This window comes from Ciconia boyciana, chromosome 5, assembly GCF_034638445.1.
Source record: "Ciconia boyciana chromosome 5, ASM3463844v1, whole genome shotgun sequence".
Taxonomy (NCBI): Eukaryota; Metazoa; Chordata; class Aves; order Ciconiiformes; family Ciconiidae; genus Ciconia; species Ciconia boyciana.
Window position 1 is genome coordinate 14706031 of NC_132938.1, and position 25578 is coordinate 14731608.

General features: G+C 41.8%; 1 protein-coding gene across 1 annotated transcript; it reads left to right on the plus strand.

Annotated features, from left to right (window-relative positions):
- The first annotated feature begins 17617 nt into the window (after positions 1-17617).
- On the plus strand, positions 17618-20338 carry CYTL1 (cytokine like 1). The gene is made up of 4 exons (XM_072862093.1): positions 17618-17843; positions 17951-17995; positions 19382-19510; positions 19676-20338. Exons 1-4 carry the CDS (start codon positions 17700-17702, stop codon positions 19757-19759), a joined length of 402 nt encoding a protein of 133 aa, XP_072718194.1. The 5' UTR covers positions 17618-17699; the 3' UTR covers positions 19760-20338.
- The last annotated feature ends 5240 nt before the right edge of the window (positions 20339-25578 follow it).

Here is a 25578-nt window from a genome sequence, read left to right on the forward strand (position 1 = left end):
AGCCCACGGGATCAGACTAGAGATACTCTAAATGAAACCCCCAAAACACATACAGTGTGGACATTACAGCCTCAGCACCAGCTCTTTCCCATTCCAGATCTGCTCCCATGGCACTGAACCAATTGCTGATATAGATACAGAAGACGGCTCCAGGCTCCTGACTACCTGGCCTCTAAAGAGGCTGTAGCCCCTGTTTCATGCTTTTTTTGCCCCCCGCAGAAATTTCTGCCATTATATCATGGACATGAAGCAGCATATCATTAGGCTTATTGTAGAATGTACCTGTTCTTTCTTTCTTCCTTCTTTAAAAAAAAAAAAAATCCAAAAGCATAGCTTATGGAAAAACCAGTTGGTGAAGAAAATTCTCTGTTATGTACGGACACGTCAGCATTTAGTTCAATATTACACTCCAGCTTATCTCAATTTACATTCAAGCAATGATTCAAACAGAAAAATGTGTAGAAGTAGCAGGAGAGGCATCCTATTAAAAGTCCTCAGTGCAGTGCATATGTGCAGGCAGTGAGCAGGCTATGGCCGTATACATCAGCTGTCCTTAGCAACCAGTCAGCTGTGAGAAATGAGCCTGACTCCCGGAGGTAAACCTGCAGGATAACATACATTCGCAACAGCAATTTTTTTCTTGTTAGAGTACAATTAGACACCCAGTTTGGAATAGTCATGCTTGGTTAGAAAGGGTAAGGAACTCTTTCCACACAGGCTAGTCAGAGCAGAAGCGGAAAATCAGTTATGCTCATCACATCTGCAGTTTTCTAGGATCCCTAGTATTTGCAGCGCTGTAGATGCCGTTGATTTGATGCTGTCGTAAGTCCTTATTAGGGGAAGAAGTTCCCCATCATTCTGCCACATCTCCTTTATTCAGATATTATAGCACTGTTTTCCTCTGAGAAAGCTGTGTGACGACATATTTTAATTCAGGAAGGAAACTATTCTCAAGGTTTAAATTCACATTTAAATTATACTTTTGTTTAAAAATATCTTAATTTTAACATTTTTAAATGCATTTAAAATTACTTTTAAAATTAAAGAGTAATTAAACTTTTAAATAAATAGAAATCTATTAGTGTCATTTTATATATCTGATATTCTTCTGATTCTTCAGGAGAAAATCAGCCAGGATAAAGGAGGAAAAAGGCACAAAACATAGAATGGGCCTATGCCCAATTTCTCCTACTCTGATAGAGAAATGAGACTGATGACAGTCTGGATTTTAACATTTTTCAGATCTACTGTAACCTTCACAGCTGTCCTTGTCACCCTTTAAGACTATTTATTTCATATCTTTCCTGACTTTCTTTTTTATCTTTCTATACTCTTCCATAAACAAGAATGGAGGAGGGAAGGTAGTGCAGCCCTGTATTTGAAAGTATTTTCTACAACTGGTGACACAATGTAATGTGTTATTTTTGTATGAATTTTGTGATTTTACCTCCTTTTAAGGATAATGTTTTAAAATAGTTTTAGACTGCATTTGTGAGAATGATGACATTCATAGAAAATTATAAATCACACTAGAACCCTAGAAATGACACCAGCTTCCAATAGGATCCGTTCTGGGGTGCATATAAAGGTGGTTGTCTCTTCTGCTTCTCAGCAAACGTTTACAAGTAGAGAGTTACAAGTGGCCTCATTGCTCAGCAAACACCAACGCTGAGTAGTGACCGCCACTTGCGGCATCTGTTCTTCTGTCTATGTGTAAATTTTCTGTAATGAAAGCCGCATTGTGCCTTCAAGCTGGAAAATGAGGCTAAAGTAGCGATGCAGATGGTGAACTGGAAGTTAAAGAAATGAGGCTGAAGAAAACATGGTTCCTGCTTCCATTGCTCTGAAGCCAAAATGTGATTAACATCACTGAAGGCAGCTTTTCAAAACTGTTTTATTTAGTACCAAGGTTCCCGAAAGTCGGAGTCCCTTCACATCTCCTGAGAAACATGAGAAATTTTCACCTGCAGGTCAAAGGAGGATCACGTTTCCCACACAAAGGGCTTAGGCCCTTGGCCCAGAGAGGAGAAACACTGCAGCGGGACCATGGGAAGGAACAGAGGTTCCTGCAGGTAGGCAAAGTGCAAATATTTGGGTTATTTTTCTGCAGGAAGAAAATGTTTCAACTTGCTTATCTGTTTTGTTTCAACTCAGTTTGCAGCCTTTGTCTTGCTGAGCTGGGAGATGGTGATTTGGGATTTGGCGCACATTTGTGTGCCTGAATGAAGTCAGAGTGTGCTTGCTTGGAGGGAAATGTGTTACTGGTGTTGCTTGCTGTGACGCTGCTGCTGTTGATTGAAAGGAGCCTGCTGTGGCTTACTGCTGAAATTACAGGAATCTTCAATGGAGCGACTGACAGCCCTTGGAGGGGGATAAAAAACACAGAAGGAAAAATGTTAAGGTAAAATTATGTTGGTGGTGAAGCTTGTTGTTTATATAAACTGCTCCTGCTACGAGCCCAACAGTGACCTTTTCTCACATAGGGCGGTGGAGCTCGTTCCAGGCAAAAGTATTTGCAAATGTGCTCACAAATGAGGATTTTGCAGAAGTCCTGGCAGTTTCCATCTGAGTCACCTCCTGAGAACGGGGTAGCAGCAAGAGTGTGAGGGGCAAACCACCCCAGCTGGTGTTGATCTACTATGGCCCATGGGCATGGCAGCAATTTGGGAGCAAATAAATACTCTTACTGACTATCCACATAACATTTTCTGTTCCTCTTCTTTTCCCCATGCTTCTGATCTCTTCAGATCACTAACTACACAGTGCCTACTTCACTGGAAACCTTAGATACTTGTCTTACGTAAACACTAACAACGACCATACTAGTGGTTATACTAGAAAAAGTCACCTCTCGAAATCCAGCACAAAAGAATTCAAAATCTCCCCTTTTTCAAAAAGCCAGGACATCACGCTTCTTAGCTGGTTTCAAAGCAATTTGGTTTCAGTTGATCGCTGAAAATTAATAGACCAGAAAGCATCTAGTTTTCTTAGGAAGGGTACTACAGGGACTGTTTGGAAGGTAATATGTCCAGAGGAGTCAGAATGCACCTACACTGCATTGACCAAGTGAAAACTGAGTCTCCAGCAATATCCATCCTGGCATGTAGACTCTATTCACCAAGATACCTGTGTGTAGTTACCAAAGCATTGGATATAACCCAATTATTAAAGGTACTTTAAAAGCAGCTTTTAAAATTGAATATTAGACAGGAAAGAAAAATGGTCAGAATCGCAAAAATCAGAGTAAAATATGGTGAAACAATCAAACCATTTATTCTTATTTTTGCTTTACATGCTACCTGAACCTAAAGAGCTGTGGTATGTTCAGTTACTGAATAGATAAATTCCAAAGCAGTGTCATTGTGCATGCTTAAAACACATCTGAATGTATGTTTTCTTTCTGTATTTTGTCCCATCATTTACTTTCTTGCCAAAAAACCAATGTATTTTCTTTAGGCAGCATTGAACATACAACTTGTGCTTGCTTGCTTTATTCATGTCAGCGCAGAACTTGCTGGTCATTTACCAGTGTGACTGCTCGCCCACGGTTCATTCTGTGCTCTCCCGCTTCGCCGTGCCCTCAGGCTTTTCAGCTTGACTCTCGGCAAGGCACCAGCTCACCATATTTCATTTTCAGTCCTCAGTGTCATCAAGATAGAAGCCACCACAGAGAATATAACATCTCTCAAGCATGTGGTACACAGTCCAGTGGCTGGCATTGGACTTGTCTGTCCAACGCCAAATGAGCCTCCATTAGAGAATTATGGACATTAATGTGACAGGTCACCCATAGCAGGGACTGAGCTGAGGCCTTCTGAAGCTGAATACATAAGCTGGAGCAGGACAGCCAAGCTCTGCACTTGGCACTGTAAAAGCTCTCTCTTTTCTGGACTTTCCTTTTCTGATGACTTCCATCAAAAAGGAAGAATTTGCTTTTCAGGTTTAGACACAAACAGAAGAAACTGTTCAGAAAGACTGACACAAGCAATGTGCTATTTATCCTAAATGTTAGCAGATAAAATAAACTCCAAAAGCAGCATTTGTTCTTCTAAGGAGAACTGGTGGAGGAAAAGCTGGCCAGCCTGAGCATCCCATGTACACAAAAACCCCAAACCTGTCAGCAACAGCACCCAAACCGGATACAGACTTTTTCAGATGTATGTATGTGCTCTGCCTGTGTGAATGGTTAACACCAGAAAAGGTAGAGTGCTCAGGAACACAGCGTGTCTTGGAAAGGAGAGAAATTTGATTACCTTCTAAATCTCCTGTCTGAAGTGGGAATGATTCATTGATGCCAGTAGACACAAGTGAGGGATCCACCATATTAACACAGACATTTTTCATTTATTGATTTCATGAAACAAATACTAAGCAAGGCATGCAACTGCCAGACAAGGAAAATATGTTGTTATTAATGGACGTGAAGAAACAATCTTGGGAGAAAAATGGCAGTAGGTTGAACAGAGAAGTGTGCAGAGATTATAGCAAAGTTCTGCAACCCAGAGATCATCTTTTCACCACATGTTTGCACAGCTTCTAGCTCAGTGGGAGTCTTGATCTATGACTTTGCCCCCTAAACTGTAATCCATATAGCAGTGCGAACAACATATGTCATCTGGAAATTAGTCTCCAACTCTCAGCAGCATAGTAGATAATCACATGTAGTGTCTTCTTATTCTATGCTTCAAACATCCTTCAGTAAGTTACATTAACAGTAGACTTCATTCCCTTGCTGGAGGCTGTGAGCCAAAAGACAAAAAGAATTAAGAAAATAAAGCATGCATAAACAAAAAAAGCAAAAAATCATTACATTCCCTAAGGCATTTATGCTTCAGAAGGACCAAAGGCCACATGGTTTCTTAAAGAAGATTCTGAATTATGCAGTAAAAACTCCAACATAGAGTCAAGCAAAGCATAGCTCACTTGACTAGGCAGTTGCATGCAAGTATTTGTCCACAACTTTTTCTGGGTGTTCTTTCTTACCATGTATGCTGTAGGCACATGTGTGCACACAGTTTTAAGTAGAAGAGTGCTCTTGCTGAATTCAATAGTATGCCTAAATTCACGTGTTCTTAAGAGTTTTGCTGGATGTGGACCTTGGGCTTCCCTCCAAGAAGAACACCGTCTTCTCCTTTTAACCAGTGCTTTCTTTAAAAAAGAGGTCAGCATCAGATGCTGATCTCTGACACAGCTGAAACTCCTTCATGTATTGCACTGGAATTTCAAGCAATTTATACACCAGTTCTATATGAAGAATCTCTCAGCATCAGCAGTCTGATCCAAAATTAGCTTGTATTTCTTCCAAGAATATAATTGTCACACCTACTGTTTAATGTCAGCTTAAGAAGCAGAACAATCTGAAGGGGAAAGAAATGCCCTCATTTACATTAGTCTTATCCTAGTTTTTAAGTATCTGCTTTCTAATTACTAGAATCATTTTCTAAGAAATGATGGTATGTTCAACACTGCCCAAACACTTATGAAAACTTAGGCTCTACCCAGCAGTGCCTTTGAGAAAAACAAGCTGCAAAATCCATTGCAAGGCTTGTGATGTTTTTCTCTCTGAGCACAGCCATTTTTCTCTATCACTCCATCCTCAAACACTGGCACCTCTCAGGCTCTTTGTCCACTGAAGACAGGACCATCCACCTTCTGGCTCTTCCTCTGCTCTGCTGCCCCTTAGGGTAGTTCTTAATGGAGGGAGAGCCAAGAAAGACAGTCCTTGAGCTCACTGGCATGAGGGGCTGTGATCCTCACGGGCTTTGCTTGGGCAGCAGAGGTGGGACACCTGTCATTGGGGCTGGTTGCAGAGGCACGTCTCATGGTTTGGCCTCACGTTTGCTCATCCGAGCTGTCTGCATCCAGCCCACAATTCCCTGTTGTCTTTCCTTCTTGGGGTCAGAACCCACAAAATAACACAGTTAAATAAATTAAAAGCTTGATAAATAAATGTTCAATTAATAAAGAAGATAGATAAATAAATAAATGTGTTAAATAGATAAAGCTAAAAAAAGAAAGCACGAGAATGTCATTCAGTTTAAGAGCGGCTCTGGCCTATTAGTAGCTCCATTTCAGGGCAAAAGCCACATCCTAAGCAAGGGTCGGACTCTGATAGTTTTAATCATGTTACTGTATCTGTGGTCCTGTTCCTGACACTAGCTGCCAAGGGGGGTGCCAGAAGAAAATAGAGCTTGACTTTTCTCATAGCTCTATCTTTAGTGGGCAAAAGAAAAGAATGCGTAAAAGAGTAAACATACATCTTCTCTCATCTCCTCTCTTACACTATTTTTCCTCCATAGTCACATGCTGGATGTTCACGTTGCAGCATCATTCTGATTTATGATCATTGCCACTGCCCATGTCTGTCTCACACATGAGAAAAACAAGTAAGTGCTGGATATGCAAACTTTTTTCCATGTTTTTTTTAGCTCTGACATGGCCAGAGGATATAGGGCTGTCCTTGGGCAGTGCTCTCTCTGTTTGGAAAGTGCCTATATTGGTCCACAGCCCCAGCTGGTAAAAACAAAGAAAAATGTGAAAAACACAATTCAATATGCACTGAAGTTCAGACTCCAGACCCAGTACTGGTTTGTTTTCTGTTCAAGGTTCGAATTCTTCTAATACAGTGCCTGTGTGTGCGTATGTGTGTGTGTGGTTTGGCTTCAATATTTCCTGGAGGAATGTGTCCGCACAGCTAAACAAAATACCTCCCTGGGGGCAGCTTGTGCTTTACAGTTGCTGCAGCACAGAGAGAAAATCAGATTTTACAAAGACAGAAATGGAGTACATCCTGCCAGGGTATAAGAAAAGCTTCATGCTTGACATCATTAATGGTCAAATTATAACATCAAAAAATAATATTTTATTCCAGTGCATTTAGATCAGGAGCCTTGAAACCTTGCCTATCTCTTTGGGAAAGGAATGGGAGATAAATACATGAAAATAATCAATATTTTCTAGCTACAAAAGGACTACGACCAGGCACCTTTTCCAAACCGCTCTTTAAACATGTTCCACATGCTTTGTAAGTTGCTCTTTTCCCCTGAGGCTTGGTCTGTTAACAAAGAGGTGTATTAAATACAGATGAACAAAAAGATCAGCTCAGAGCTTTCCTTGTGCTTGCAAATGCTGATTCCTCTACAGGGCTACTCAGGCCTGACACCAGGTCTCTCTCAATGAGGACTCAGCATCCTCAGAGAGCAACAAATACATTTAGCCTTTTCCTAGCAAGTTCAACACTTGATAGCAAGGCTTAGAAAATGCATTTCACGAAAGATTGGGTTTTTTTGTTCCTACTCCTATCAAAGTATAAAGCTAAACAGAGCCGGTTTATTGGCATCAAGAACCGACGCACTGTGTTTGGAAAAGTAACCCTTCTTTGAAAAGTATGTGTAAAGCAGAATCAAAGAGTCTGCTTTGATCACTTTGATACTTTCCTGAATGTTGTTCAGTTTCTTTGACTCTATTCGCTCCATTTCTCTTTGTTGTCAGAGAGAAAATGGTGTGGACAATGCTAGCATTCTCCACCTGGCACGTTGTTTTATTACAGAAGCTCATGTACCTAAATTATGCAATAAGAAGAATTGAAACTGTCTTTTTGACATGAACAAAGTTGATGCCAACCTTTTTTGTTAGTGTACAATTAAAGGATAAAATGGGTTGATGTTCTGAGTGTGGTTCATAGTGTGGCAGCTGCTGTGCTGCCTGTACACGTGCTTTTCATATTCCCCAGGAGCAAACCCAGCTTTTCTGAGAGCGCCGAGTAGCTGCGTAGTACTGCTTGCACAGCAGTTTTAATGCTGTATTCAGACTAGGGTCCGGCAGGGCGACTGTACTTCTCTGGCCAGTGCATTACCACATCCTTCTCTGGGCTGGACTCCAAGGCCTCCAGCCTCTATTTCAGGCAGCTGTGGGCTCTTTCCTAGAAAGCCATGGACATCGCCCTATGCCTCCGCAGCTTCAATTCTCATATCAGTCATAATCAAAGGCTACTGGTCAGCAATCAAGGCAGTGCCCAATCCAAAGGGCAGCACTGAAGCAGAGTTTCCAGCTTGCCTGGGCTCTGCAGTTCTTGTGTGCCTGGATTTCTACTTCTTCGAGCAACTGGGATGTATATCGTAGACAGGCTGTCTACAGGAGCACCTCCTTTTCCGCCCCTGTTACAGAACTTCCCGGTAACGCCTATGGGAAAATGGGCTGTGAATCAAGGAGGCTGCGATGGGGCTGGAGTGCCCTGAGCCACAGAGCCAACAGCCGGCTTTACCAGGAGAGCAGCACAAGGACCCAGCTGTTGGAAAAGTAACTGGGGCAACAAGGAAAGGGAGGTAGAAGGGAAAAATGCCCACATTGTCCCATCTCTCCTGTTCACTGAATATTCTCGTTGTTCTTTCTGCACCCCATGCAGTTTGAATTCATCCTCCTCAACCATGGGTGACCAAAAGTGTATGTAATATGCCAGATGAGCAGATCCTTGCTTTTACACCCGTGTCAATATCTCCTTGTCCCTGCTGACTATAACTCCTCTGACACATCTTAAGATTACATTCACCTTTTTCATGGCAATTTTGACTAGTGGCTAATATTTATCCCATGATTAATGAGAAAATATGTAGTAATAAACTTAGCACATTTTTTGCATCCTCTATCATTGCCATATAATGAGCTCTTGCATTACAGTAGAAATTCTATGCAAAAACTCATAGCCAAACACATAATTCTGTTGGATTTAATTATTTCCATTAATCCAGTCTCTAGTGATCTTTATTTATTTCTTTAGGCTATTCTGATCTTCTATGTTGATACTGGCTCCTAAACTTTTGTTTTAAGGTATGTCAGTGGAAGAGTATGTGGTAATACTTGTCACAAAGATAGATCATGATTAATATAGTAAAGAGAATGCTTCAGCCATGTATCTTTGTGTTACCAGGAAGTCATTATTTCACACAAACTGCTTGGTTATAAGGTAGACGATGAATGTATTAACTCTGGATAATTTAAGGTAAACAGACAGGGTTTTCCTTTAGTATTTACCCAAGATTACTGGGGAACTGGGCAGCCTGTTTCCCCTTTGTGCACTCACACATGCTTTTACCGTTTTGGGGCTATTTATTTGAGGAACAATGTTTTAACAAAGAACATTCAAATTGCCTCTGCAAACTTTAGCATGACTTTACTCTTGTATACTCTATGTATATGTATATCAGAAGGACACTTTACATTTCAAAAGCAACACGCTTCTCACAGTTTTTTGAAGGCGGCTTCTTATTTCAAGAGAGTTTCTCATTTGCAAGGGTAGCCTCAGCTCTCAGCAAGAGAGATCACTGCAGTGACTCACTAGCTCTCATTGCTGATAAGATTGCTTTTTGCCCCAAATGCAGTTTGCCTGGTTTTCAGCTTGGGAAACTTCTTTAAATTCACCAGTGACTTTGCCAGCTAGACGACGACAGCATCAGAGTGTGAATCACACCATTTCAATGGGCTGATTGTGAAATAAATATGAACAGGAACAGCAGGGGGTGGCTTTTCTTTAGCAGTCACAGTTTCCTTTTCACTATATGCCCTTAAAATGCCCAGGCAGCCTATTAGCAGAGGGGAAGATTGATAGAATTGCATTTACATTTTAAATCAAGCCAAGTTCTCACTTCCCCAGCCACAACCCTTCTAAAACATCAAACAAACAAACAAACAAAACACAACAAAACAAGAAAAACTGCAGCCAAATAAAAAGGAGGAAAATAAATGTTCATTTGATTAGTCTTCTAATGGAAATTAGCTTAATGGTCCAAAATTAAAAGTGTAGACGTTAAAGACCTTGGCTTGTTCTACACATGAAAGGCATAATGCTGCGACTGGGGTGATTCTTCGCTCAAAACATTTCTCTTCGTGCCATCCCTCAGTGATTTCCTCAGTACATTACCCAGCTGTAATACTGTCTCAGTTTTGTATCATTATTTCTCTTTCCTTTTGGGAATAACCATAAGGGTAAAATGAAACTTTATAAAACCGTCAGAGTAAGTAGACATTGTAGCTGAGGAAGTCCCCCAAGCCACCCTTGGATCTGACTCGCCCTTCACCCAGCCAGCGACCATGAGCAACCATCCCTCCCCTGGCACCACTGCCCTGGCACCCCATGCCCAGGTGGGCTGGGTTGACCTGCCACCGGGCCCTCTCAGGGAAGCTGCCTGAGAACCAGCTGTGCGGGCAGGAGGGGCCCGTTTGGCACCTCGTCCTTGCAGATCTTCTCAGAACTACCTGTTGAACGCTGCCTACACCTAGCCAGATGGATGGGGGCAACACTGCCTCTGCTCTGCCGCTGCTGGGACGGCAGGGCAACCTCCTGGGGTAGACAAGACCCTGCTGCAAGCGACGGTCTTATTACCATAGAGAGCTGTCAACAATACCATGCATGTATGCAGCAACATTTCACATATCTTCAATTAATTCTTTTCTTAGTCACCCAGCTTAAACAAATACAAACTAAAAACACACTTGTAGGGACACTTAGTCATCTGGGAATTCATTACATGTGGTTCAGAAGCAGAAGGAGATTCTTTTTCCTTTTTTATCAAAAGGATTTAAAACAGAAAAGTTACAATGAAGAATGAAATTCAGGTTTAAATGACAATTACGTCTGAAACACAGTCTGGTATTGACACCAGTTTCTGATATGCTCAAATATTTATTTTTTCTTTGCTTCAAGGCAAGTTGACAGAACAAAAATACAATTATTAACTTTATTGATTTTCTTAAGCAGAATGAAACTCCACTTATTTTCATCACTTCTGGATTTTACCTAGTAGAGCAGATCATCAACTATTCCACCTTATTTTATACATTTTTCTTCCCTAGAAGAGTATTTACATGTATACAAGGTACTTGTCACATCATTTGGTTTTAGGGCACTGGCAAAGACAGCTCTGAACCTGTGTTGTGTCTCCAACAGACAGGACTCCAAAAGGTAGTGCTCTCTGTGAGAAACAAGAAATAATGCATCTGATTTACTGTTGCTTTGGTTTTAGGGCTTTTGTGCTACTAAGGCCAATGAACTGAACACAAGTTTTAATCTAGAGTGAGAATGTGGATCTGCAGGAGTCTGTGACTTGTGTCATTGATTTCAGTGATGGCAGGATTTCTTCCACTATGCTTAAATATAGAATGTGAAAAGCAGCGTACAGAAAAGAAAGTAGAACTATGGAGACATGATGTATTATATGGACCCATACTTTACCTTCTCAGCCAGCTGAGATGAGAATTTATTTTACCTTGTGGTTGTGCTAGCCTGCTGGAAGAACTGTTTGTATCTAGAAATATACACAGCAACATAAGCTTTGACGTTTGCAGGTTTCTAGGCAAGGATAAATAGAAAACTGAGACTGCTAGCATGCTAACCAGCTACCAAAAAGCTCCTGTGCAAGCTGTAGTTCAGCAGAAAAGTCTCTTTGGGTTCCTGCTTGGCTTGGACTGGGTTGTTATCCAGAGCTGCACTTTCAGTCTCATCCATTTATTTTCTTTTAGTGGCATAAAGCTTCTGAAAGGTGCGGGAATACTAGTCCTAGAAAATTAAGTCCCTCATCTCCTTGCAGATTAACCACAGCATAGACAAGAGCTCCTTGGAGGGACAACCTCTAAGAGCAGATAGCTCAGACCTTGCCTTTTTTCAGCCCTTGAATTCCCCAGTGGGCTTGTATTGGAGACAAATTTGGTAGATGAATACATTTATTTATATCACCTCTGATACATTCCTTGCTGGCTGACATAATTTTTCATCGCAATTGTAATTAGGGAGGGTGGGAAGCTGACCAGCAATGATAAGACCTGGAGCTATCTTCCACATTTGCATGTGCACGTGGAGAGAGAGGGGGAGCAAGGGCAAGAGGAGGGCAGACAAGCATGAATAACTTGCTTTTACTGCTGAGCACTGGTCTAAACCTGAACAAGGCTGTCTCCTCAAAACCCTGTTATCGAGGTCCTGACTTCAGTGTTAATAAAGAATGGTATTACCTTAAGATAACTGACACACGTGAGTGGTCTCAAAGCCCAGACGGAGCACAGACAAGGTACTTGTGTTCTCCTGGGAGGAAAGGAGGCAGCTCTGCCCGTGCCCACGCCCGGCCAGGGAGCAAAGCTGAAAGCACTGCTGTTATTTCACCGGAGAGATCCGCGAGTTACTTTGAGGTAAAATTGCCTTTTTCTTAGTAAGGCGGTGAAGGCTTAAGACTCTAAATCCTGCATTACTTGAATCAATAAGCCTTGCAGTCACTGAAAAGAGTATCACTGACAGGGCTAAAACCCCGTAATCTTCCGTCTCCCTGGTGTTGATGGCTGCATTCCCACAGCATCCGTGGGAAATACCATTATCCCCACTACACAGAGAGCAGCCAAGACACAGACAAGCCAGGCTACATCTGCACTGCAGCGACAGACGCTCCTGTGGACATCTCCAAGCCATCCTGGGCACTGCCATCCTGTGCCCCATATACCCCTGGGGATGCAGGAGCCTGCTGCCCAAGCCCCTGCCCTGCTGCAGAGGCAGGTTGGACACACCACCCACGGAGAAGGCTGGTAAGCACAGCCAGTGTTAATGATTTGGTCACTGGTCTGAGGCAGCACAAGGAAATTATTCCTGTTCCCCACCCCTGTTGGGCTGTCCTGTCTCTGTCCTGGACCACAGGACTCCCCATTTCCATATGTTTTCCTGCAGGGAAAGTGCCCAGTGTCAGGTTTGTGCTGGCAAGACCTCCAGATTTCAGAACATCTCGTTTCTTTTTCTGACCCAGATGGCTTAGCTGCTTCTATAACCATTTTATCTAAGAACAGGCTTTTGAGCAGTAACATCTGTTTCCTCAATATATATGTAAATTTTTAAAAATAACAACAGCAGTGTAGAAAAAAGAAGCCCGTACCACTGATTAAGCAAAGGGGATTTTTGCTTAACTCTCATGGGGAAACGGTGTTGCAACACCAGCCCAGCGACAGCCCTGATGTCCTGCCTGCCTTGTCCATTGCCCACAGATGCCCAAGCCATGCAGATCACCAGCAGAGACTTACTGCTAGCATGAAAGGGAAAAGGAGACACACTGGATCACTCCAGCTTCAAATGCAGGCATACTGTGCTGTCGCACCCGGCTGCCCTTCTGTACCAGGGCAGCTGGCAGCGTTGTGCACCAGCACCCCTGAGAACCAAGGCAATGTGTGAGGCTGCACAACCCCTATCCCAAAATTCAGTGCTGATGTCTACAAACAGGCTCAACAAAGTGCACTGTTGCACAGCAAGGAAAAACATGACAAACAGATAATACCTTAATCAAAACACCAGGGTTTCCAAAAAGCCCTGTGCTGAGACTGAAGCTTGCAGGGCAGTTTAGCTCTGCTCTGAAGCAAGAAGTGGCACCTTTGCCACAACAGCCAACTGAGTCACGGGGCTTTGAATCACTTCTTAAATACACAGGGCTTTCTCTGTAAGAGCACCGTTTTACTTTTCTTTTCCTATTTTTCAATATAATCTGAAGCTCATTTCATGAGGTGTCTCATGGCAGCCCCTGACCATTTTAAAATAAACATTTTCATTAAACAAGTGGATTTTGGTATTAGGAAGTCAGCAACTTGAAAGGGCTTTTGTCAAAAGTTGGTAGAGGCCTTGGTAGACTGTTCAAACATGGGAGGAATTTCTGCCTGCATAGTGAGTCCTTTGACTTTTAGAAAAATATTATTGTTTGAGCTTTCAGTAACTTGGAAGTAAAAGGACAACATAGCTCAAAACATTTTTTTAAAAATACGTACACAGTTATGTCATGATAGGCTTCTAAGTTTCCTCTCAGCCCATGTGCCTGCTTTTGCTATGGAATATTCCTTATAAAAGCGTAAATAAATGCCCTGTAAATAGCACTCAGGGCTGTAGTGACATCATCAGCCCCAAGAGTTGATGCAAAACTCAGAGCGCGTGTGTCCTGAGCCCTCAGACCCCTCATATCCTCACTGAATCGAGGAGTATGGTAAAGATGTGTCTGTGGTGGAGATGTCCATGTCATGATGATCATCACAAATGTGGTGGTACTGATTGACTCCTGCTGTGCCCCCTTCTAATGCCAGCCTGAGTGTTGTCCCACAGACTGGAAGGGCTGTAAACAGCAGCTTCTCCATAGAGGCAATCCCTAGGCGAGTTTTGACTCTAACTTATTTTGATCTTTACCTCTTCCCCTCCTGTATCTCTAAAGACTATTTCCATGTCCATTTTGAATATTGCCTCTATTAGCCTTTGTGAAGAACAGCTTGTGTCTCCCTGTTAAAGACCTTCTCTGCCCAAGGCAGGGTATGCACCAGAATTAATAAGTGGCTTTGCATAAGTGACTGGATAAAAACAGTCACTGAAAAGAGAGTCTGGAATTTCAAGGGCTTCAGTAACTGTATCTGGTTCAGAGTTGTGCCAGGTGCCTTAGACTGAAAGGACTCCCAGTGCCTGGTGTCACTGGCAAGTTCTCCTGAAGTCACCAGTGAGTTTCTTAGAGAAAAAGAAATTATTTGCTCATGTCTGGACAATAAATTGAATGTAGACACAGCTCAAGGATAATCTTGCTGATGAGCTACAAATGGAAAATAACTGAGAAGAGAGTATTTGTCTTTTTTGAACTGAGTTGCATATTTTGCATGCTGAGATGTGCAGAAGAGCTGATGAGCTAGTAGATGTTGGAAAATATCCATCTGGGTCAGAGTCAACTATGCATATAATCTGGCCCAGGGAGGAGAAGATTTAGGTGAGGAAATTAAACTCCTGTTCTTCCTTTTTTTCTGAAAAAAAGAAATCCTTTTTTCCTAGTATTTCTGAGGGTAGCTCATTTTTTTAACTATTTCAGTAGACATCCATCACAGGTGGCTTTCCTTGAGTTAGTTTATATGGGATCAAAGAGAAGCCACAAGGCAGGAATACTGCAGCTGAGCAAAAACTTCAGAGCAAATGACTTCAGCAATTTTGCCCCTTCACAAAGCAGAGAGTCCTTTTTTTAATTTGGTTAAATGGTGAGGCCAGGATCCAGCCTTTTCTTTGCTCTCTGGGCCAAGAAGAGCTTGGTCACTCAGCAAGTCATTGCATTTCCCTGTTCTGCAGAAGAAACTTGATGGGTAGATCATTTCCCATGCTTGTCGGTGGCAAAGCATCTCTGCAAGTGTGTGGGCTGAGCAAATCTCACCTCTTAGGACAAGACTTGTGGGTATGCAGGCTGCAATTGCGGGGCCAGGCAGACTTCAAGTGTAAAGGCATGAATGGTGGGCAGCAGTCCGTTCCTCCCCCTTCCCTTTGTCACTACCTCAGAACACGGCCATCCAACCCAACACCCTGCACCTTCACAAACTGAGAAAGAAATGAATTCCAGGTCTCCCACTTCTTGAGCAAAAATCATAAGCCCTCAGTGCTATGCAAGTGCTGGACTTTTCCTCCTCTGGACGTCTTCTTGGAACTGAGGGCCATGACTGCAATAGGTGGCGTTCAGCGCTTATGCCAGGCTCCCTCAGACATGACCTCTGGGTGAGGCTTCTGTGGCATGGGGCTTTCACCCCAACTTGGGAGACAGTATTGTGTTAGGCTATAGTAAGCTACATGCTTGCCTCTCTGGCCCTAGGCAACCAATGTATAGCTCAGTTCATAATGTAATTGCAAATTGGTGTTGGCACCTTTAACATTAGACCATCCTAAAGAAAGAGGTTTTTAAACAGCTTTCAGCTGCCTGAAAACAGGACACAGGACTTGAAGCATTGTTTTGCTCATGTTTCATGCCAGACAAAGAGTGGCCATGAGGCCACGTTTGTCACAGTCACATCTATCTCTTAGAATGTGATCCGTAGTATTTAACTGTAGTTTGAAATGGAGTCATCACTGTAGGCTTAATATAGGCAAAATACCAAGAAAGAGAATATTGCTTGCACATTAAAAAAATAATAAAAAAGCAAATGCTTCATTTTGAAGCCATCCTTAGCAGCAGCTGGGTTGCTGACTTCTTGTACTGGGAGAGCATTTGTGCTGTTCAAGAAGACTGCTCTTCTGGCAGAGCAACTATATTTTAGCAGCTTGCCAAACAAGAATGTGATAGAAGGGTAATATTTCACTCCTACCCTCAGCTACTCTTTACAGTAATGAGATGATGATTAAGAGTCTGTTTCTTTACCGGCAAGGCTCACAGTAAGTAGCATCCTTTCCTTGGGCATGCACTAGGTAGCTGTGTTCAGATCTATGATCCAGCTGCTTGGGGCCGTCTCAGAAGGTTTCCTGTCTACCTCTAGCCTCTTCATTCACTTGTCTAGGCAACTCCCTTTCCTGAAAATAAGACCCTGCAGCCCATTCTCCAAGGCCAGTCCTAAATTCCCCACAGCCAGGACTCCCAACTTTCCTTTCCTCTCTGAGTATCTACCACTTTAACCTTCAGGAGCACATGATGTTACTAAACCAATCGTTCTTTATGAAAGCAAAGAAATGTATAACAAGACAGTAGTATGCAGCTCTCTTTCCCTGTTTCCTCCAGGTGTTTTGGTGGATTTAAGTCAGAGTCCTCTGCAACATATAGGATACTTCTTTTTCCCCAAAACTAGTTTTCAAGAATCTGATTTTCTCTCTAAAATGGCTAGTGGGAAGCCTCTTTCTTTTGCAGATATTCAGTCATTTCCCCTTCTCCCACCTTCAGATGAACCTTCCTGATCTACTGCAATGCCAGGGGATTGCAGTACTTCATCAGATACTTTACTATTTTGCTCAATACCTAGCTAGAATCAGAATTTGAAAAGGGGGGGGGGGCAGATGGGGGGGCAGATGATAACTTGTGAAATAACCAGTTCTTCGTTCAAGGGTACCTCCATTTTACAGGACAATCAACGTGTAAGAACAACGTATGTTCAGCCTCACACCTGCATCCCAGCATCTGGATTTCTCAGCTCCGTCTGGCATCTAATAAAAGAACAGAGCCTCATAAATTCAACTTAGAAAGCAAAATAGTTTTTATACATTTATGACAGCCATATAGAGATGTATTCATTCTGTTTGAGACCATGAATGTGTAAATACACAGGTCTCCCCAAGCAGCCATAACAAGCACTATTGTTTTGATTAAGAAATTGTGAGCATCTGCATAGGTTAAAAGAGAAAATTATACTAGATCTGGGATGTTTCCTTTATAGCAGTAACCTTTCAGACCTGCTACAGATGATAAGCAAGTCTGATTGATACTGCCAACATATGACATCAGTCCTGGAAGGATTTCTTTCTATCTGCAGCCTATGTAGTCCCACAGCTGTACATTACATTCTCAAGAAAGAGGCATACGTGCCAAAACACATAGAGGATCAGGGCCTATGACACTTTGATAACCCTGTGCTGTTTCTTACACATATTTCTGTTGCTTGAGATGCTCACTTGGTTGTTTTCTTTCTGGAAGGAAAAGTGCCAGTAGTGTTTGTTTTTGTTACCCTCATTCCCTCCTTTCCCTGCTCCGGGCAGGAAAGTGCTAGCAGCTCTGACTCATAGGTTGGCAGGAAATTTAAAACGGCAGCAAGCTGCTGCTCGGACCACCCCCCGGCTTTTTTTTTTCCCATTGATGCAGGAGACTATTTAATTGGGGGTTGACCTGTCAAACTCACTCGTTGATGCTTACCAGCAGCTACCTAACTACTAATGGTGACTTTTTGACTCGCTTCCTCCTCCTTTGGACAAGCTCCCCACAATGAAGATGCTGCTGAGCCTGATTGCTCTGCTCTCTGCTGCCTTGTTAGCCAATGCAGCCCCTCCAACTTGCTACTCAAGGGTGTTGTCTCTGAGCAAAGAAATCACGGAGTCCTTTAAGGAGTTACAGACCTCCAAATCTGTGGTGAGTCTACCTAAAAACTGCCCCTGCAAAGACGCTGTGGGTTGCTTGCTTTTGACACAAGTTTCTCTCTAAACAAAATTGCAATGGGTCTTTCTTCTTTTCTGCAGGACTCATGTGTGGAGATGCTGCCCAGGCTGTACTTGGACATACATGTAAGTTTTCACACTTCTTTCTTACTGCTCTGCAGCAAATGCAGCTAATGGAAAGAGAGGATAACTCTTAAGATTGTACCCCAGAACAGTGGTTTGAAACGATTTTTTAAAAACTTAATTAACTGGAGATATAAGTGATGCCCCCCCAAAAAAATCTCATTTTGAACCTTATTAAAATCCTTCTGGAGCTTCTGAGATTGTACTTGTTTAAAAATTCAAAAATGAGGAAATCAATATTTTGAAGTGATTACCATTTGTACATTATTAATTTATTGTGACAACCTTTTCAGAAGTTAAATATGTGCAACAAAACTTTGAATAATAGTTTAAAAGAAGAAATGCAAAATAAACTTTCTTCACTTGATAAATCTACTTCATTTTATATCATGAGTGGCTTCTGGCACTGCAGTTTTAATAAAAAGAAGTACAGAAATACCTTGTTGGCTTTTCCTGTTTTAAATAGCCACTTGTTGAATCCAGAAAGAAAAAGTATACCTGAGGATATGGAAGTGTGATACTGAGAAAAGACAGCACTAGTCATCTCCCAGCAAAGACAAAATAGCCTCCTGTACACATAGTTTATGTCATAGTGTTCTGCCCTGGGATATCCGACATATTTTGCTTCTTCCCCAGTGCTCAACTGAGTAACTAAAAAGTAGAAAATATTAGACAAACCAAGAGATGTCTGACACATTTTGCCAGAGGCAACTACACCATCAAGTCTTGCAAGTCAGGACCCTCCAGATCTGAATTCCAGAGTTGCCAGTGCCTCACTTCATTGTAAAGACCAAGCCATGAGTCCAGTGCCTCAGTTTCCCTTGCTTTAAAGCAAGAGCTGGGATATTTATTTACCTGCTTCACAAGGACATTGTGAAATTAATGTTGGATGTTGGCCGTGCTTTATTTTGATAAAACAGAGTCTGAAGTAAAAATTACTGTGAAAAAAATTTTTCCTGACATTCACAGAATTGCCTAATTTATGGGAACAGAGAAATCATGTCTGTGAGATCTTGATAATCTGTTCACCACCTAAATCAGGTGCTCTCTTAAAAGGGAGACAGTGCACCTATTCCATAGGTAACTCCACTACCTACAGGAGCAGATTTGATTGTATTGGCACTGCTGCCTCCTCAAGCATGTGAGAAATAAGCTGGCAGACCAAAACTGTGTCTATGCACTTTTCCGAGCACTTATTTGGACGAAACATCTGTGTTATGAAATATTGATGGTGACTTTTTTCTAACTGAAGGTTACATAGATTACACATACATAGAGGTAGGAATTCGAGGTTCCCCCTGAGGCAGTAAGAATTTTGTAAGTGGTGGACGAGAAACATAAATCTGTGTTTGTGCAGGGTTACACATACCTCTTTTGCGTGCTTTGCAGAATTACTGTGTGTTGGCAAAACTCCGTGATTTTGTGGCCTACCCCAGATGTGAGAGAGTGGTTGAAGTGGGTGAGCTGAAGGAAAAAGCCCGGAGCCTGTACACCATCATGATCTCCTACTGCAGAAGGGTAGGTCAAGATGCACCAACAGGGACATAATATCTGCTTTTAGCCCTGTCTGTCTCCACGCTGTCCTCTGACAAGCAAAACTGGATCAGGGCCTGAGCTTCTCAACATTTTGCTATCTTCTGCCTTCCTCCTTATAAATGTTAGCCTTCTCTTTTGTTTCTCCAGGACTTGGTGTTCCTCACTGATGACTGTAGTGCTCTGGAAAATCCTATTCTCCCTCCCATCGAGCCCTACATCACTGAGAGCTAAAACAGAGTCAACCTAAAAGTTGTACCTGGGAAATTTTAAAGGAGATGAAGAGTCAAAATATGTATACGTGGTCAACCACCACGTTAAACAACAAAGATCTTTTTCAAGCACACCAGCAATATTATCTCAGACCTACCCATTTTTCTCAGCCTTAGCAGGAAATTAACTGCATGCCTTGCATACCTACTGAGCTGCTAGGGAAACTACGGTTAGAGAGCATTTTTTCATTTGGCAAGGCATGATATTTCAGCTTAGCCAAATGTATAAAGTATGTTTTGTTTAAACATTAGATACTCGATTTTTTTTTACTCTTTTATGAATAAGTAGATTCATATAAAGAAAATACATTATGATCAATATTCTATCCTGACTTAGCAGTTCTTCTTTTATTAGATGGGCATGGAAGGGACCATATTTGTTTTTCTTAAAGTGTTTGATACGAGAAGTGTAACTCTGTACTGGCAGATGTCTCTCTACCTGTGTAGCTCATATATGTATGCTGATAGTTTTTGATGTCAGACTTGTAAGAATAGAGGTGAAAGTAACCTGTCTCTGAGGAAATCTAAATAAAAACAGCCTTCTAACCCAAGATGCTTGTGTTACATCATGTCTTTCAAGATCAACCCAAAAGGTGTCATTCTTATAAACTTACTTTTCACAGTCACTTGCAAGTTGTTTTTCACAGCATAAGCCATCTTTAGCTTTGTTTCCATAGCAATGCAAACTTTGCTCTATCTGCATGATTTGACAATGTGTAAGTTTCTACTGGGCGAATTTTTCCGTACTGCAAATTATTTCTTTGAGGAAATTAGTGGATTTTTTTTAAATACTGTTTCTGTGTTGTGAGAATGTAAATTGTGAGGCAGTGGCTCAGAAAGCCTATTAAAGGTTTGGACAGATTGTTAAGGCACAGCCCATATACTGAGCTACTGAGATTAATAAAATTTCCAGATAATAGTTCCAGTATGGAACTAATGGGTCCCTTCAGTATCTGCAGGACATGAGGCCTTCACACCCAGCAGCTCTTTGGTGCCAAGAATAGAAAGGATCTTCCCTGTATTCTTGGAAGGAGCTTCTAGTACCCAAGAGAGTAACTTCATTCCCTCTCTGCAAGTGGTTCCTCTCTCTCCTGTACAGTATTTGCTGGTCTTTCATCTGCAGCACTGCTAACCCTGGTGACTTGGTCAGTGGTCTCACCATGTTTTATAAAAGTCCCATCTTCTGTAATCATGGGGTTATGTGACAATCGCAGCTCCTTTATCATCCTGTCATCCCGTGAATATCTGATGGCATAAACCAAAATGACTGACAACTGTTATGAAAATAAATGAATCATAACTTTAATTCAAAGGAAAAAACTGTGCAGGGGGAAAAAAAGCTTTTTTCCTTTATTTTGGAATTAGCCTATCCTGTAGAAACTACTAATCTGATTTTAGCCATAGAAAATTTGACTATCCCATTGAACCACAGAATAAGGGTGGGAAACTCTGAACCCGGGAGAGATAGAGAGGGAAGAAAGTAAACAACAGCTTTTCTTTCCAGTTTGTTTCAATTCTAAGTGTACATTCAAGGAATGTGTCTGTCAGACTTTGTACTTTTCTCCTGAAGATGAGGTCCTCATGTGCTAACCCTACTAATCCTCTAGATGAGCCATTCTGCCCACAGGCAGCTCACAGGCATTCCACCCAGGTGTCTCTATGGGCATCTGGTAGACAGTAGCAAGCTCAGCAATCTGGTCTAGTACCAGGCTGAACTCAAAAAACATGCAACAGCTCAGATAGATAGATAGTCCTACTGTCAGCAAAATCATTGCTTAGTTTGTCTTCTCCTCTCCAAGCCAGCAACCTCTCTACAAGATCCTACACACTCTAGAGATACCAATACCACTTCTTCTGCATCACCCAGACATACCCAAGGCCAAGTCCTTCAGCAGCAGCCATATCCTGGAATAAGGGCACCTGTTAGCATGCTGGTGGGGAGCCTGATAACCACATAGGGAGTGTGTAAGCACTGGCAGCTCCCTGGCTGAAGGAGAAATGCAGGCGGAGTTGAACCATTTGCTGTCAGACTCTACATTCAAGTTTTTCTCCCTCTAACCAGGGGCTCAGCCACTGCCTGGGGAAGCAAGCAGCGCTGGGATAACATCAAGGCCTATATGCTTCCGTACAAGTGCCAAAACCACATCACAGCCCCTGCTTTTCATACCTTTATACAAACACAGCCATGGATGTACCTTGCAAGAAAGTGTGGTATGGTCACCACAGGCCATGGTGTTTGCAGAGCTAACCCAGGGACTGGGCGGTACATGTGCTTGGAAGCTGGGAACAGAAGATGTTAATTTTTGGCTGTTTTTCCACCTCCAGATGTCACGGGTTTTAAACACAGGCGTGTTGTAAAGCTTGCATTGTGACTTGGCAAGCAAACTGCAGAGCAGGATGCGTTTCCTTTCCCACAGAAGCCCATGTAACTCTGCCCCTAGAACTGGACCTTGGGTAAAGTCTGTGCAGGTAACCGTGGCACTTCTGCCTTTGCTTCTTTCCTGTCGCATGGACACACACTTTCTGAAATGGAGTATTTGATGAGGATTTTCTCATGGATCTTCTCATAACTCCTCTTTATCCTTTATTGAAGTAAATAAGCCTTCCCTAGTCCATTTTGATGGAACTTGTGTTCCTAACTCCAGATTTCTCCCATAATGTTCCCATTCTTTCAACCACCTCCTAAATATATTTTCTCTTGCTTTAGGCTGATTGATTACATTTGCGAGGAAAATGTAGCCTAATTTCTTGAGGACAAAATATCTTGCAAGAAGTCTTTGGAACTGAAAACAGAGTAGAAATCATTACTTTATTTGCATTGCTTTAGTTAGTAACTTTAGCCTTCTCATGACTGACAAGGACACACTGCAATGCACTCTTAGCATGGTTACTTACCAACAGCTCAGTTCTGTACTGCTACATCCTACTTCTGCAGAAGCTGAGAAAAGCAACTAGATGCTTTGGGGACTGTACATACTTGAATGGACTTTAAAAGCCTATCCTCCGTTTGTAGATGCTGTATATTTTATTCTCAGAATCAGATTTGTCTGGTTGTTAGTGTGCTTTCACACCAAGTATATTCCCTATGGTTTATGCTGTGACTCTCTTCACATCTCGTATGTCATTTTTAATGGCAAGTGTGCTGAAAGCAAAGTTATGCTCTTTCAGTTCACAGTAACCTGCTGTCACTCAGACTGTCTTAATGAGGTTTGTGATTAGATGAACCCTTATGAACAACATCTTTTTCCAGGTTGTCACAGTCCAGGGGAAAAAAACACTGATAAAGAGATCTAATCCACTTCTAATTTGCCAAGAAATCATCCACTTCTCCCTTTCAGTAATACAGTAAGTTTACCAACTTTTTAATTTACCATTATACCAGGTATAAAAGGAGCAGTGAAGCCATTCATGCAGTTGAGCATTTATTCCTGCAACACAGCAGCCCATGCTCATTAGGGCCCCAGCCAACAGGGAGACCATGGAGGGATTAAGAAGGACATATTTGTTGTAATTTGTCAACTGGCATCTTGCCTAGTTATTGCGGAATATTACTAAAAGCACATCATTAAGAAACTATACTCACTTTGTACGATCATTAGGGAAGAACTGTAGAAAAACAAAGCGTCTGTTCTGTTTTCTTGCCTGTTGAAGGAGGTTTGTTGGAAGGAGCAGTCAATCCTAGGACTAGGTTTTCTTTTGCAGACTGCTCTCTACCTGCAAGAAGCCTCACTAAAGAGCAGTTCTAAGACTGCTAGACTCTCCCTCATATTATCATATGGAATCCCAAGGCAGTCAAAATGGTAGGTCTTGGGGACTGTCTCTGCAAAATTTTTCAAAGACATTAATTTCCAATTTTGCCAAAAGGTTATATTATGGCTTTTACTAGAACCAGGTCCTTTCCCATCTCTTTTGTTCCAGTCTCAGTCACATGAGCTTTCCTAAGGTAGGCACTCTGGTCACTTAACTCCTCATACACTGTTTTTTGGTGAAACAAGGCTAGGGATGAGGGCTAGCAAATGTCTAAACTCCGACTGCTACCCCAAGTCAGGAAAGATGGCAGCCTTCAAACAGATAACTAGATCATTCAAGGTGACGAGGTTGCCCTGGATAACATGTGACTTGCTACTAATTAATAGGGTACAAACTAAATATGGTCTTATGTTTTTTCTTTTTTTTTTTTTTTTTTTTTTTTTTTTAAGCAAAGAAAAAACAGTAATGCAGCACTGGGGAGGAATCTGAACTTTTAGGTTTTACACTTTGGAGCGGAGCGTTAGTTTGTCCAAACACCAGATTTGGGAGTGCCCATTTGTCCATTGCACCTTTCCCATGTATGTGGCATCTGTGGGTTGAGCTAATGGGATGCTGATGGAGATTTTCCAAAAATTTGCTACAATGCTAAGGTCCTATAAATAATGTTACCTATAAATAATGTTACCTATAAATAATGTTACAAACATGTAACCACTGTACTTTAACCAGTACTTTTTTCCACATTAAAATCTTCTCATTTTTGGAGCGTATGACAATGCAAGTGAAAATTACAATGGGCAAGCTCCACCAACTTTATTTGTGCAACTTGTTGGATTCACACTTTTCTTTTAGGCTTGCTGTGGTCAGGAACCCTGTGCCACCCAAGATTTTACTGTTAGCCTGCCAGAGTAAAAAAAACAGTCTGCAGGGGATCTGTCGGTAGCTAAGCCAAAATTCAGAAAGAATGAGCAGAGAAAGGCCATGATCTCATTATCAAAAGATTTTCATAGTCTATGTTTCCTCAGCATAGCATAAATGTATATCCTTAGATAAATCATACAGCAATGAACAGAAAATCAATTAAAATATCTGTCTTTTGAAGACAGATAGATACATACATATATACCCTGAAATCTTGTTTCATGTTCGTGGGTCCATAAAGAGGGTGTGTTCAGACAGATAAGAGGATTCTGAAGCCGAACAGATGCAAGAGCGAAGAAAAACCTCTCCAAAGATGTTTTGCAATAGATGATTGGAATATATTGACATTACTTCATTAATATTCAAACCTTACAGAAGAAAAAAAGCCAAAGTCATAGAACAAGAAAGAAGCTCAAGACCTCCTAATGCATCCCTTGAGCCCAAGACTAGCCTGGCTATCCCAGGTCATTCCTGATAGCAGTTTGCCTGAAAGATTTTAAAAGTTGATCTAGAAAGCCCAGAGCAGTTCAAATCAATCCATTCCAGACCCCCCTTTTGTTACAAAGTTTTACCTGGTACTCAATTTGCCCTCTCCAAATTTAAGCCCATTGCTTCCTGCTTTATTCATCACAGAAATGGGGATTGGATTGTTCTTTCTTGTCTTTGCAGCAGACGTTAGCACATTTGAAGACTTCTGTCTCTCTCTCCCTACTCTACAAATCCAATTCTTTCAATCTTTCTTCATTGATCAGAGGTCTAGAAAACATGACCCTTCTTGTTGTGTTTCTTCTAGCTCTATTCACTTGGTTCCCATCCTCTTTGAAGTACAGTGCTCGAAGTTAAATAGAGACATCCAGCTGAGGCTTTAGCAATGTCAAGTAGTGTAGAAAGAACGATTTATCAGTAATGTTCTGACAACAATAGATTACAAATGAAAAATCACCTCCAAGAATCTGGAGACACTGTTACACTTTTTTATTTAAATTTTAAGATGGGTGTAGAAAGTTAGAGTACAAGTTGGCCTCACTACTCCATAATGAAGAAAACGTTTGGGGGGCGGGGGAAGCAACAGATACTGAAATACAATGGCTGCTCCATTTGCTGTACAGG

What these genes read in the sequence shown, in the direction of transcription:
- CYTL1 (XM_072862093.1), top strand. Translation starts at nt 17,700, where the DNA reads ATGAAGATGCTGCTGAGCCTGATTGCTCTGCTCTCTGCTGCCTTGTTA. An exon ending in TACAGACCTCCAAATCTGTG is followed by an intron (nt 17,844 to 17,950) that starts GTGAGTCTACCT and finishes TCTTTTCTGCAG; the next exon opens with GACTCATGTGTGGAGATGCT. An exon ending in GGCTGTACTTGGACATACAT is followed by an intron (nt 17,996 to 19,381) that starts GTAAGTTTTCAC and finishes CGTGCTTTGCAG; the next exon opens with AATTACTGTGTGTTGGCAAA.